At 33.8% G+C, this 15368-nt stretch overlaps 3 protein-coding genes across 6 annotated transcripts in view; 2 read left to right on the top strand and 1 right to left on the bottom strand.

Annotated features, from left to right (window-relative positions):
• LOC138708895 (E3 ubiquitin-protein ligase Mdm2-like) overlaps positions 1-13612 on the top strand; it is a 33541-nt gene extending 19929 nt beyond the window's left edge. For both annotated transcript variants that reach the window (XM_069839203.1, XM_069839204.1), the window contains one exon: positions 4218-13612. In XM_069839203.1, coding sequence (XP_069695304.1) covers positions 4218-4688 — 471 coding nt within the window. In that variant the 3' untranslated portion in view covers positions 4689-13612. The remainder of the gene's footprint in view (positions 1-4217) is intronic.
• The window catches only part of mRpL47 (mitochondrial ribosomal protein L47), a 116035-nt gene that overhangs the window by 41273 nt on the left and 59394 nt on the right, over positions 1-15368 (bottom strand). The gene's annotated exons all lie outside the window — the stretch shown is intronic.
• Positions 1-15368, top strand: part of LOC138708891 (triokinase/FMN cyclase-like) — a 98491-nt gene that overhangs the window by 29855 nt on the left and 53268 nt on the right. Inside the window, exons 1-2 of one of the 3 annotated variants that reach the window (XM_069839189.1) lie at positions 4311-4328; positions 13688-13766. The exons of 1 other annotated variant lie outside the window; for it this stretch is intronic. The gene's annotated coding sequence lies outside the window, so the exon portion shown is untranslated. Of the gene's footprint in view, positions 1-4310; positions 4329-5667; positions 5809-13687; positions 13767-15368 lie in introns of those variants that run through there. One more of the 3 variants, XM_069839190.1, reaches the window with a different exon arrangement.

A 15368-nucleotide genomic window follows, 5' to 3' on the forward strand; every position in this document is an offset into this window, starting at 1 on the left:
ATATGAAATTCCTTGTTTCTTTCAGAATCAAACCCATGCTCTTTTAGTCCTAGCCTTCTAAATTAATTCTCATATGAAATGTCGTTATTTTGACTTTTTCTTTCCGTCTATCTTCACAGAGGAGTGCCATTTCTTTGCTTTAAAAATCTTACAAAGTTTTAGCAAATTCTAAAGTCTTACAGTTTTCACTGAATTCGTAAACTTGGTGGAAATACTTTTGCATAGGTACTATTTCTGTTAACACAATTTATACATGAATTGATAAGTGTTTAATCTGAATTCAATATAGATATTTATAATTTAATACTGGTAAATTCATCAAAATTGCTAAAAGCGAGTCTGAACAGTAAATCAACAATACACTAAAAGCATTGTACTTTAATAATGCTCGAAAGTATGCTATACAGATATACTTTGAAATGAATGATAATAGAAAAGTATGATGCATAGAACGTTTTTGTGTAGAACAAGGATCTCTAAACATTGACAATTTTATGTCGTTGACATATGCCCACTTTACAACTGTGTGCATTAAAAAATTCCTGAAATTTAAAAAAAAAAAAAATTGGTTGAAGCTGAAATTCATGTAAATGCAGCATGTGACGAGCTACCGGTAAGGAGGTAGGGTGGGAGAAGAAAAAGCACGCATATTGAAATGTTTTATTGTGACTACAATGTACAAATAGAACACATCAATGCACGATATAACCAACGAAGCCCAAGTACAAATTGTTAATTGCCATTATTTGAGAAGTCGGTAAATATCATTGACTATGTGTGATTTACTAATTTGTTTCACCTCTCACTGAAAAGCTATTAAATACCCTTTCTATTAGCAAAGTATTTCCTATACAATGACTTCTTTACCCTGGGAAATTACATGGACCGAATAGGGAAGTGTTGTAAGATGTCCTATTGGTGAAAGGACTTTTTTTTCTTTGCTATTGGTGAGTACTTTACTTTTTGCCATTCACCCATATGAAGTCAGTTGTGTAGCAATTAATATTAGAGGAGAAAAATTCGCTCTGGTGCCAGGGATCGACCCCGGGTCCTTGGTTCTACATACCAAGCGTTCTCACCATTAAGCTATGCTGAAGTTCAATCCACAGCACCAGATCGAACCCCTCTCCTCCATTGTTTTTCCCTTTGTGGCCTGACTCCAAGTTGGGCATGTATGTTGACATTTTATATTAAGTCAACTGCCATTATACAAGGAGCGTGCTCAGTTGAATGACTTGGTGGCTGGGATTCCACAGTAATATGTACATTTATATGCACTGTTGCTCAAAGAATCTATGTAAAGATTATTATGTGGTGCTGTGGATTGAACTTCAGCATAGCTTAATGGTGAGAGCGCTTGGTATGTAGAACCAAGGACCCGGATTCGATCCCCGGCGCCAGAGCGAATTTTTCTCCTCTAATATTAATTGTTACCATAACAGATATATTCTGTAGGACCAAAAAAATAATAATCTTTACGTACATCAGTTGTATAGACCAATTTACCGACAGAATCATTGTCCAGGGTGTGCTTTAGGAGGCTGATCTACGCTACACCTGCGATGAGATGATATGGAGATTTGTTGGTATGCCACAGGGGAACTGGAGCTCCCAGAGAAACCCCCTGTGTTACCTGGACCATGACCTTGCCCAACACAAGTTATAAATTGGGGTACACCAGGGATCAAACCTGGGTCCACAAGATTATAAGTCCAGTGCACTAGCCATGACGACACTGGTGAAAAGACTTGCACTCGTAATAATATGCATTCACAGTTTGCCCCTTATGAATTGAATGACATACAAGAGCATCTTGACTGTCATATGCCAAAATTATATTATTAAGCCTTATAAACTGTGAAAGCTCTTAACTATTTGGTTTGACAAGATAACATTATTGCACTTTGCCCTGGAAAATATTTTTCCAGTTATCCTAATGTCTAAAACTATGAGATCATCATTTAAATTTTCCAAATATCTAAGCCTAGATCTTCCCAGTATAGGAGTGTCTATAAATACTCTTTTAACTCGCCACCAAACACCTGTAAGGGGCCTGACTTCGGTTTGGTGGCATTTGTCACTCGACTGGAGTCGGAAGTCCCCGGGGCGATACGGATGCGAAAGGTCACCAGGCCGCCCAAGTCATCATAATAGATTTATTGTATAAATAAAAAACTTCTTTGTTATGTAATTTTCTTCATTTGAATGTAGCTGCATCATGAACTGCTTCAAATATCTTTCTCAAAATTTTCCTTTAAAAAATGTGTTAATTTATTCTCATTTGTTTTTGTGAGTGTCCATGTTTCACTGGGATAAACTAGAACAGACATAATTAAGGTTTTGTATACATTATGTAGTTTTGCTTTATTAATATTATTGATTACTCTTTAAAAGAAAATTTATTTGCCTTTTGTATACAAGCAATAATTTTTTCTTCTGCATTATTGTTATATGTAATCAGTGTTCCTAGATAAGCTGTTTGCTTTTACATACAAGTCTGTACCAATTCGCATTTAAATTGTGACTAAGGATAAAATAATTGGTTTTGTCGAGATAGTTAAAGAAAAAAAAAACTATAAACGAGAATGTAGTTTGTAAGACTGTAAAAAACTGAATTGTTGCCAATTGCAGGAGGCACTGGTTTTTTGTTTTGCAACCCTGTATTGAGATTGTTTTCCTGACATTTTGAAATTATCTTCAAATTCCATCTCCATTGTCATATAATTTCGGATCTGAATTGCTGTTAGGTAATCTGTTTGTCTATATAAAAAAAAACACTGGACTAAAATAATGGAAGTCAAGACACTAAGTAGGAATCCATTGTCAACTAATACGACCGTAAAAATGGAACCTGTAAATAGTTCTGAAATATCTGAGAAATGCCAATATGCTGCTTCAGAATCCAAAATCTTTACATTGTAATGACAATGAAAGCTTGTATATCGTGGGATTTTTCACTTGTAACTTCCAGAACAGTGTCAGGGTCTGCTCAACCTACAGTATAATTAATATTGGATTTTTCCTGGAAGATAAGGTGGTGCTAATCACACCTCTTTTGAATGTTGAGATTCAGAAAGCATGGAAACTACTTTCCTGCCTCTCATGTACCTCGATGGCATGTACAGATGCGGAAATAAGATTTGGAGCCCCCATATACAGGGTGAACCATAATTCTCGCATATGCAAGCCACCACGCAATTTACCATGTCATTGCAAACTATGTCCAAATTATTTTTTCCGAAAATTGCGTTCGGGCCCTAATTTCCGAGATAAACACTTGATAAACGACAGCATGAATGTAAAGTCAACCCATCATTACTTACCCACTTCAGTTGTGTGTTCTGATAGTCTAGGGGTAAAGTGAAGGAGTGTAGAACTGCAGCATGATTCAGTCGAATCTCCGCTAACAAGTTGTTTTTTTTTTATGGCCCTTCAGAGCCCAATGGATCTTCTTGCATAACATACAGCAAGACATTATTAGGCGCTCAGACTTTTATCATAGTATGGAGGGTAATGCTTTTGAGCATAGGTTGTAAATAAATTAAATACAATACAATAAGTGTAAAAATGTATTGTAACTACTAAAGAAACAACCTAATTAAAAATGCACAATGGAAAGGTACATCAATAAATGAGTTAATGAAAATACTGTGTACTGTAATTTATTTCGAAATAAATAAGTTTCAAAAATAGTAAAATGTTAATATTAAAAACAATTTTGTACATAAAAAAAAATAAGTGGAGAGATGGGGATTTGAACACTTACAGTTATGTGCTTCGATATGAAGACGTTCGCATTACCACGAGGCTATGAAAGCAACTACTTATGTGGCCTACTAATGTTTGACCCATTCCTTTCTCATGCTACCATTTATCCAACATTGCCAGATTGTATAATTTGAACTTAATTTTTCTCAGAAATTCGGACTCGGGCACAATTTTCGGAAAGAATAATTTGAATATACTTTGCAATGGTAAATTGCGTGGTGGTTTGCATATGCGCGAATTGTGGTTCATCGTGTATATGCCACTTGTGGACAGCCATGTGAAATTGTTGCCTACATACAGGTGGACTCCCATCAAGTCTTGCTCCAAATTTTAATTCCGTATCTTTACACGAACACTTCTATCGTACTTACACATACTGTCATTCTTTTCATTCTGTGTTCATCTGTAGCTTAATTTATTGTATTGGTGCAAACTGTTTTTGTCTACAGGTTCGAAAAAACTTCTTCCCCCCACGACCACGTAGGAGAAGAAAGAAGAGGCGTAGTTCAAATCATAAACAGTCCGCTTCATTGGTGAAATCATTATCAACTGCATCTACAGTTAGTATATCTGATGATACGCAAGAGAATGTGGGGCTGAAAGGTGAAATTGACATAGCAGGACCTTCAAATAGCCGTTTGGATAGTGGGTTAGGATCAAGTCAGGAATCTGTATCCAAGTCTGAGACGGATTCGCAAGGAGTTAGTAGTTTATCAGGAGTTAGTAGTGCATCAAGTTCGGACTGTAATGATATGTGCATTACGTGTATGATAAATCCAAAAAATGGCATATTTGTCCATGGGAAAGTAGGTCATATCTGTTGTTGTTATAAATGTGCGTTAAGAGTATGGGCGGTAACTGGCAAATGTCCTTTATGTAAGTGTAAAGTTAATAATGTGGTTAAAGCAATAGTGCAATAAAATCTTATTTAATAACATTGTGATAAAAAGATTGGGCTTATTTGCGTCATTCATTTTTAAGTTGTTAAATGTAATAATCTATCTAAATTTTGCTTTGATAAAACGATAATACAAGTAATCAACAAATAATGCAAATTAGATGCAACAAACAATGCAAATTAGATGCCTGAATTTCTTGGTTTCTTATTGGTTTAAATTTATTATTGAACTGCGAAAGTTTATGCACTACAATGACTGGTTAGCCAAAGTATTTCTTGAGGTGCTGATTTATTTTGAGCAAATATAAAACACAGTCATACTAATGGTAATAATATAAGTAATATTTGTATGAAAAGTCTTATTTTTGCACAGCAGCTCGAGTGCTTATTATAATAAGGTTCTAACTCTCCAAATCTTATTTTGCAGATCTTTGACATTGAAGTTTTAATGTATAATATAGGGCTATTGCAGTTATCCCTGAATTAAAATAGGTAACATTATAATATCTTTAAGTGAGTTTCAGATTGACATTTGAAACAGATATTCTCCTTTGGAGTAGTGTTACAAGAAGTTTTTTGTTAGTCTTAGAACCTGGTTTATAATTACTTCTGTACTATCTTCATAGCCAAATTGTTTTCTAGGTTATTACAAGTATGTAAAACTTGTATGTTATAAACTTATTTAATCAATTATGAAAATAATACATGTGTTGATTGAATTAAATACAAAAATAGAAGTATGAATTACCTTCTTTACAATCACTGAAATCTGAAATAAAAAACAATATAGGATAGCTGCCCACCTGCCCCCCCCCCCAACAAAAAAATCTTTTGGACTGATTAAACCTAATTCCACTTCACTAAATTAAATTTGTTTAACACATTATCTTTCTGTTTAACAAAAATAACTTCGAAATGTGTTTATAAAATGCTGTGTGAACACTATGCATATTTGCAATGTGTTTTTTCTTCTCTGATTTTATGACAGGCATGTGACATCAGTGCTCCCCCTTCTAGGCATTGCCTCTTTAAATTGATGATAGAGAAGTCTTCACTGAGGTTGGATCTAAATTGGACATGAGATGGTTTGTCTGCTTGAACAGTGATATTTCTCAGCTTACTGGAAGGAACCAGATTCCATTGTAAGTTTTTAGCAGCAGTTTGGAAATTCAAGCAGTCTATTGTTTCATTTCAATTATCTTTATATTATGTTTACTTCTTTTCCATATAGATTTAAGGTTTCTCAGAAAACTTACAGGACTGAAAATTTTCGTGTACCTGAAACCTCTTTCAGTGGATACTTTTTAATTCTGAATTGAACCATTCTGGTTCGCAAAATTTCTGCTATATTTCTCTTCCAAATTGACTGCATCACTAATATTTTTACAATCTTGTAAAAACGTTTTTACTGCTAATGTCATGAGTCAGTTTTTGGTTTTGTGGAACACAAGCATTAGACCACACAGTTTCTTTAAATGTTTGTGATAAATTACCATATAGACACAAATACTCCACACCATCGAATAATCCACGCAACCTAATTTTAGAAGAGAAAAAAACTGCTGTAATTTGTGTTTTATTTACAAGAAATTAATCCTACATAATGATGTACTCCAAAACTAAATAAAATATCAATTTGTCTTAAGAAACGCATCATAATCTTCACATGCTGTTGTAATTAGGAAACACTATCTTGGATAATTTTGTAGACTGGAGGTCAAGATGAATGGGTTCCAACCAATCAGAAAGAGACCATCCAATGTCTCACCTCTCATGCCATCTATGCAAGAGATGTAGAACTTCTTGTTCTACACGTGGTTTGCAAAGGGATGAGTCTTGTGAGTCATTCGTTGTCGATTTAAAAGAATAGCTGAAATCACAGACGGGAAGAATCATTAGAATCGATTCGTTATGTATGACTGAATCGTTGGAATCAACTTCTGAAAAAGAATGTGTTGCCCAATACTATAGTATAACAGGATCCAGTGTTTGAGGCGAAGCAGTACCAACCTTATTTCAAATAATGTGTGAACCCCAGTTTTTCTTCACTTAATTCTGGAAAATATTGCACAGAGTATTTGCGTATAAATGGTATATGCATTAATTATTATTATTATTTATTATTTTTTTTTTTGTAAAAGAAATTTGATATACCTGCTTTCCTGCTTTGGGCAAAGTGAACACATTTTCTAAATCAAAACACACCATTACAATATAATCCTTCATTGTTGTGTTTTCAAAGCAGTATGTTCTGATCATATCTATTGACATTGGAGACAGAACCTTTAAATACTTAAAATATAGATGCTCTGGAGATGTAACTATATAATACCAATTATAGTCATCACAAGGCAGTAAACCCTAAGGGTACTATTCATAGACATTTTGCTAGTCCGCGCTACGAGCGTGCTAAACTAGCCCCCGGCTATCGACTGGTTACTTGTACGGGATTCATATCATACATCGCTAACACTGGTTTATGAATACGAAAAACATTAGTTCGCTGATCATCCACCGGAAGCCCGCACTAAGAATGTCTATGAATACGGCCCTTAAAGTTTTGTGGTGAAACATGGATCATCTAGTGCTCTACTTTCATGCTAAATCGTAATCCGAATTTGTTTAAAAAGTGGAGATAGAACCTTATTATAGTAAGCTGATGAGTTAAGTTACTATTATGCTGTGTGTACAGATCTACTTCAACCTTTGAAATAGTTGTTGTAGCATTATGTAACTTAAGTACAGTATGTTCTAAGTTTCCATTGTTTAGTGCCTCTGTCAGTTAAAATTCATTTATATGTTGAGAAGTAGCTCTCAAAATCGCAGAAGTGATTGGGACGTTTTTGTATGAACTGATGTTTTATGCACCACTGACATAATTCACACTCCATTCAGAATGTCCTTTGCGTCACTTGAATAATTCATGGATTTCATTTAAATTTGTGTTCAGGTATTACTTATAGTTAGATATATACTATCACAAGGCTTGTCGATTTTTTTCTCCAGGTAAAGCACTCATAAATTTCTTGATCCTCTGGTCAGAGAAAAAAAGTGGCTCACTTTGTAAAAACCGAGTCGTCATCAATAAATCACTAATTTAGAGACACTATTATTACATTGAGGCTTTATGATAATGTAAATATGTATTAGACATTTTTCTGGAGATGAATATGGTGTAAGAGGTCATAAAATGCCACAATGTCAGGATACCAAACCTGAACTGGCCAGCACGCAGCCCACACTTAAAATTTTATTGAACACCTGTGAGTTATGTTCAATCAAAGTGTCTGGCATCAACTTTGACACCCTGAACGAAATCTGGGCAGTATTACAGGAGGAATGGAACATCATTTCTCAGGAAACTTTGCAGGTTTTGGTGGTCAGCATGACATCATTGCCAGGAGTGGTAGCACCCAATATTAGGACAAAATAAGCACACAGTGATAGTATCAGTGGCGTAACTATCTGTTATGCAAATCATTGTCTCAATAACTTCAGTAAATGCATTACTTGAAATTTTTCTTAAATTACAACATTTTAGAACTCAAAAATAAACTGCAAACGAAAAGCATTTTGATGACTGGAATGAAGTGTATATGATACATGTTAACGTCGCTTTACAGTAAAGTTTTGAGAGAATGTGGAAGGAAATAAAGAATAAGTATGTATGTGGTATCCAATGCCTACCCACTTCACTTTACGTGATTTGGGTTCCGCATATTGCGGATAGATGGCAGAACTGTGACCCATTTTCTAGTTGCACACCACTTCAGCATGTCACGCTGTACATAATAAAGAATAAGTTATAAAAGTTTTATATTTCCTCAAAAGTGGTCCATTTTTTTTTTTTTTTTTTTTTTTTTTTTTTTTTGCAGGTTATATATTCTATATAGAAATGTAGGTGTATGTTCAAATTTAATTTTTGGATATAAAGATTAATAAGAAACGAAAAATATGTTTACCAGGGAGGATGAGTAAATTGCAACTCAGTATATTTTATTACATTTGAGCTATACTGGGATTACTTCAGTTTGGGGAGCACCACATCACTTTATCTGACAGAAAAAGGTACCATTCAGCAGGGTATATTACACATTCAGAAAATTATTCAGAGTCATTAGGAAATTAATATGAAATACAGGCCTAATTATATATAAGCCATATATCTATTTCTTGATTTGTGAAAATATCTAATCATTTTTTCATAAAGAAATATCAGAAATTATATAGTTTTTTTTTTTGTCGTTACTGATTAGAAAATGCTTTAAAGTAGCAATGAGTTTATGTTAAAAATTATAATCAGTAATACTTGTAATTTACAATGCCTATTGTGCATTATGATAGACTTGTATTAATACATTTGCATATTAATGAAAATAAAAGTAACCCTATTTTTGTATGTAATGTAAGCTAAATACAACGTCCACATTTCATGATTATTCCATAGCCATTCATCCAGTTCCTTGCCCTGTGCATCAGATGTCTGTGCAATATAAGTTCAGTAACAGTAATATTAAATTAATAACATAATGTAATCAATTTTTTCTTTCTAAATTGTTATTTTAAGTTCTTTTTTGCGTATACTTATTCCTTTTCCATTAGACTATCCATCAATGAAATAATTTAATAAATTATAATGAAATACATTATTAGAGATGTAGATGATGTCAGAAGAAAAAAAAAAATAAAAAAATAAGCTTAAAAAAACGCACAAAATAGTCTGTCTTTCGTAGTCATCATTGATCTCTACTCAGTCCAGCGAAAGAATAAAATGTTGTAAACCATAAACCATAGAATACCAACAGATCTTCACATGGCAACAAACAAAAGACTTAATACCAATTCAGAACCACGTGCACATTTTTACATCAGTTTATACTTTTGTTGAACGTACTTTCAGTGGCTACATTGTTTGCCATTATATCCAAAGTTTAGAGATTCAAACCTGAGTGAAATCAGTGCATTAAAAAAAAAATAAATAAATAATAATAATAATAATAATAAAAAAGTAAAGTTTTGAGACCCAGGTTTCTGACATTTTTCGTCCTATTCAAAATTAAAGTGTTTCAGTATTAATCCTTTTTTTGTTATTCTATAATCACGTGTAATAAATTCAGAGCAGCAGAATCCAGAAATGTTTTATCGACCATTATGAATTTAAACAACTGTTTATGTTTGCTTTCAAACATTGTTCTCGAATTTGAATTCAGCACTGTTGAAATACACATTAATGATTTTCAGGTTCTGAATACAAGCATTACAGGAAGATTTTTCTGATGAGAAATCGTAATCAACAGTACGGTTTCTTGAAATACATAAACTGACTGCCACGAAAATGCAACACTAGGTGGAGTCCTGACATAGGCAACATGAATGCCTCATTAAAACATATTTGCTATTGCATAATAAAGGCCTGTTATTGTGGCTCCTTTCTGCAAATAGTCTGTCAAAATAACACCTTGGGCATCCCCAAAAAAGAGCAAAACCTTGCCTGCTGATGGCTGCACCTTGAATTTCTTAGAAGTCTGCGAACCCTTATTTTTCCACTCCATACTTTGAATTTTGTTTTTAGGGTCATAGTGGTGAACCCATGTCTAATCCATAGTCACATATTGTTCAAAAAAATTTTTTTTGTTTGCTCTAAAATTAGTTAAATGCTGCTCTTTATCATTTTTGCATCGGCATTAACATTCGAGGCACTCATCTTGCAGTTATTTTTTTCATGCCCAATTCGTTTACCAAAATACATGTGCACACTATGGTACGAGAAGCCCTTTTCTATTATATCCCTGATGGTGACTCCTCGATCTTGCAGCACTAAATCATGCACTTTATTGATGTTTTCTGGTGTTGTGAGATTTCTTGAAGGGTCGTCACAATGTTCATCTTACACTTTGTTCTCCCAAATCTAAACATTCGACACCACCTTTTTACTATATCATAAGAAACAGTAGATTCTCCCAAGGTACCCGTCATATCTTGGTGAATTTGAGATAGAGACATTCCCTTCTTTTGCAGGTAATTTAATCACAGCTCTTTCCTGGACAGGTTCCATTTCTCTACTGATGCAGCACATCCGGACACTCGAACACCTGCTACGAGCCAACGTGGACATGTACAGACTTGCACCTTGGCATGTAGCCATAACATATTTCAGTCATTTGTGTGCCAAAAAATATAGATTTTACTTCGACTAGAAATAGGTCAGGGCTATAGCTTTTCGTATTTGAATGGGACTGCCAGAAAATTTACGTTTAAATGCCTATTTTGTTTTGACACAAATTTCTGCACTTTATATACATCTTCAAGATGAATATACAAATGACGACACAGTAAATATATCAGCATTGCACAACACTACTGTACTCTGGCGAAATCTCACAACTGACTCAGGCAGGAAGAATGTCACACTTTCTTGGAGGGGAATACCAGTGATTACTGGTTGAGTAATGATTTGGGACTTTTAAAACTGTCTGTACTGTGTATACACACACACATACACAATTAGATATACATACTAGGTTCAAAAAGTTCCCGGAATTTGCTAGCATCATAGAAACAACGTACCTTAAACACTATTCTACAGCATTCCCTTCAAAATAGTTGCCTTCCGCAACAATACACTTTTGCCAACGCGTGTAGAGTTCCTGGAAGCAGGCCTGGAAGCCATTTTGTGAAACCCGTCTTAGTGCTCTCGTCGCGTTTGCGATAACCTCTTCAGCATTGAATCTCCGTCCTTTCAGATGACTTTTCAGACAGGGAAACAGAAAGTAATCAGGTGGTGAGAGATCAGGAGAGTATGGTGGGTGATCCAAAGCAGTTATGTTGTGCCTGGCAAGAAAATTATTTACAATAACTGCGCGATCAGCAGGTGCATTGTCATGCATAAGGAACCAGTTGTTTTCTACCCACTTTTCTGGACGTTTCCTTCTCACTGCGTCCCAGAGGTGACGGAGGGTTTCTACGTACAATTCTTTCGTTACAGTACGACCTTCTGGAATGAACTCATGGTGCATGAGACCCTGAGAGTCGAAGAAAACTTCCAACATAACTTTGCTTTAAGTGTGCTTAAAATGCGACAGGCTCATGTCAGTAGATTCACTGGCATGAAAAAGAACTCCTGCGGGACAAAATTCCGGCACATTCGGCGATGCTGATATAACCTCTGCAGTTGCGAGCGTCGTTAAATAAAACATAACATTTAAAATAACTTTGCCTTTGGAAGTGTCCCTAGGAAATTTTTGCTTCCGAGGAGATGTTTTCGATTTCCACTCAGATGACTGTCGTTTAGGGACTGGGTCGTACAAGTAGCACCAGTTTCATTTTGTTTAAGAAATCACCATTTTCATCAGCCATACTGATCATGTCCCCAGCAAAACACAGAACTTGATGTTTATACTTTGCTCTGTGGACATAATTACAAAATGCGACGAACAAACGAAACACTATGATAAACAATTGCCTACAACTCAAAACCAATAATTGCCATTATCAACAAACTTTAAGGAAATGACATCATGAATGTTACCAACAAAACAAATGTATAATATCCCTTGTTATATATTAATACGAAAAATGGTAGTAAAATTCCGGGAACTTTTTGAACCTAGTAGTATGTCACTCATTTTAAAGAAGAACTTTTAAGAGATTTATAAATGTACTCGTATTTATTATTTTTCAATATTGAACCAATTTCAAGAACCTATTTTACAGTACCTGAAGCTGAGTGCTCATAAAAACTGTTTATTATTCTCACAAGTTGGTAATGAGGACGTCAGGTTATGACCGTTTGAAGTCATTTTTAGATCTTGGAGTAATTTTATAACTATCCAAAGTCATAGTTTGGAAATCAAAATACGAAAAAGTAAATAGTCATCCTATACTATATCCAGACCTGTACACTGTTTATACAGAACTCTGAATAAGGTCAAATTTAGTTCCATATTTTATAGGCCTGCAAAAATTCTGTTCTTCTAATGTGGAATGTAACTATTAGAGAATATATTTCGTTCTGCCTGAAGTAAATATGCTTGATATTAATTTATTTCCTAAGAAGCTTTTTCCATTCTATTGTAAGATTTAAGCAGAAGTTTCGTAAACTACTGAAAGGTCTTGTAAATATAATTTTGAAACATGAATTTAAAATATTTTGGTATCGGACTGCAAAATGTATTCATTGTACAGTACATCTATGCATAATCAATCATATACATGAATTACATAAACATTACATGTTCTTCCCACCTGTAAGGAAGCTAGAAAGCTCTCCTGTCTCTCCAATCCAATAATAAACTTAATTCATAATACAGTTACATTATATTATGTGCTTGTTTGAGTGTGTTGATACCGAAGATAAATATATTTATCAGTAAAATGCATCAGAAAAGAGATTTAACTTCTATGTTAGGTCTGGATTTGCAATTAGTTCAATTATACATTCGTGTTTGCTAAAACATTTATGAGTAAAATGGATTCAACTGGTATGTCAGGTCCGGATTTGCAATTGGTTTAGTTATGCAATGTTCGTGTTTGTTTGCTAATTATATAAACAACTGCATTAATTGTAAGTTAATAAAAAAAATTGGATATATCTATACTGTACATATAAACAATTATGTATGGTATTAGGTGAAATAGCTTAACCCACAAAAAAAATTTTTCAGGAATAAAAATTAATTGTTAACACATTATTATTACTATTATTATTATTATTATTATTATTATTATTATTTATCTAATATGGAAGAATGTAAACATATGTCAAGAAACATATCTTCACGTTTTGTAATTAAATTTTAACTAATTACAGCAAAAAGGTCACATTTAAAAAATGAGGGTTAAGCCATTTTACCTAACACCATTGATATTATATCAAAGCATGGGAACGAATATATATGACATTTGTTTTTTATGGAATAAAATATTTATTAAATAAAAATAATACAATTGCATTAATGTTTTCAGAGTTTTAAAATATAATGTGTTTGAATTGTTTTATATATAATGGGTTTTATTTTCCAGTCTACCAGAGGAGGAAAAGTTCCAGATTTGGCATCTCTATGTGTACTCATCAGTTATGTCTTGTAAGAAGAATCCTCTGGTTCGTACATAAGTTGATTTATTATATTACTCATTGTAAGTGCATTAGAGTCGTGTTAGTTTGATATATGTGGGACAGAATGTACAAAATTCCATTCAATCGTGAAAATATTTATAGAGGATAAATACACAATAAATTCCATTAAATACAAAATTATTCACTAAAATATCAACATACATTTACTATTACAGCAATGATAGTTACAGATTTAAAACCCACAAGTTTTCAGTGAGGAATTACTATGCTTACTGCAGAAATCTTTGATTTCATATTTTTTAAATAGCATATATTTAGCTACTGCTTCAAGTATACAATTCAGACCCTATATCCATTTACTTATTTACATTACATGCCGTAACCTATCAGAGCTTTTTCATATTTGAGGAAAAGCCATAATGAATGATTTCAGATTGAATTTTAAGTGTTATGAAACAATCATAACAATGTTATATTGTATATGTTTTTGTTAAGTCATTTAATCAGATTTTAATAGCTTTTAATCTAAACGAAAAATTAACCTTACAAATAATTGCAATTACATCTTGGGCTAATGATAACACTAAAGAAAAGGAGTGATTATGAATGGTCGAACTTTAATGACTCTAATGTAGCTACTTGAAAACCTGTGATGTTTCTTATTTCAGATCAGACATGCTGTAATCAATTTTATTATTATTACTATTATTATTTTTTCCCCTCTTTTTGGGGAGGGGGAGGTGAAGTGTCAGTTCATATTGAACTCTGCGCTTTCCTACTTCAGACCAATTAAATTTTCCCATGTATTGGTGCTTTCCTTCACGTTGTTGACTATGAGATAGTTTGTTTTTAAAATAGGTTTATTTATACTGTTCTCCAACCAGGAGATCAACTGTAAAAGGAATGTGCTTACTATTGCGTCATCTATTGGAGCGAAGTAGATAGATAATATTATCGTTATAACGTCAGTTTAAAAACCATGCGCTCTCCTACATATGTTATTTCCTGTATGGAGGGATTAAAAGACCATTAGATTAACAGTGATCTAATTTTGTAACTAGAGTAGTATAAATATGTGTGTATCAATGTTATCGTTTGTGCTGTGAGAGCTAGCCAATAGAGATACGGGTACCCATGTGTGTGACCTTATGACATCAACATTCAATTACAGCATTACCCCGCTCTGTCTCATTCCCCAAAGACTTTCTCGTGGTTGGAGTACAACCTGGCTAACAATGTTAGTTTAATACAGTATATATGGTGAATAATGCTCGAAGCAATTAATTCTTGCAAATCCTTTGTTAGCCCCTTGCTACTGTTGACGTGAAGCAGTGTGGATGAGACGGGGTGTGCATGCGCATATTTATGTAGATCGATAATACAACTTGCTGGATTACTCGCCACATAGCATGCTGGCCTTGTAAGTGTGGGAGATTTGGCCAACATGCCTAGTAGTGTTTTCTAACTCTGAGTGTCTTGCATATACACCGTGTTCCGCTTATAAGTATAACAAAAGAAATAGCTATAACTTCTGAATTAATACAAGTATATAGTTGAAACCAACTGCTACAAAGAATGAAAACTGGGAATTTTTGTTACCTTATGTTCCATAAACCTCAACATGGC

Source organism: Periplaneta americana, chromosome 11, assembly GCF_040183065.1.
Source record: "Periplaneta americana isolate PAMFEO1 chromosome 11, P.americana_PAMFEO1_priV1, whole genome shotgun sequence".
NCBI lineage: Eukaryota > Metazoa > Arthropoda > Insecta > Blattodea > Blattidae > Periplaneta > Periplaneta americana.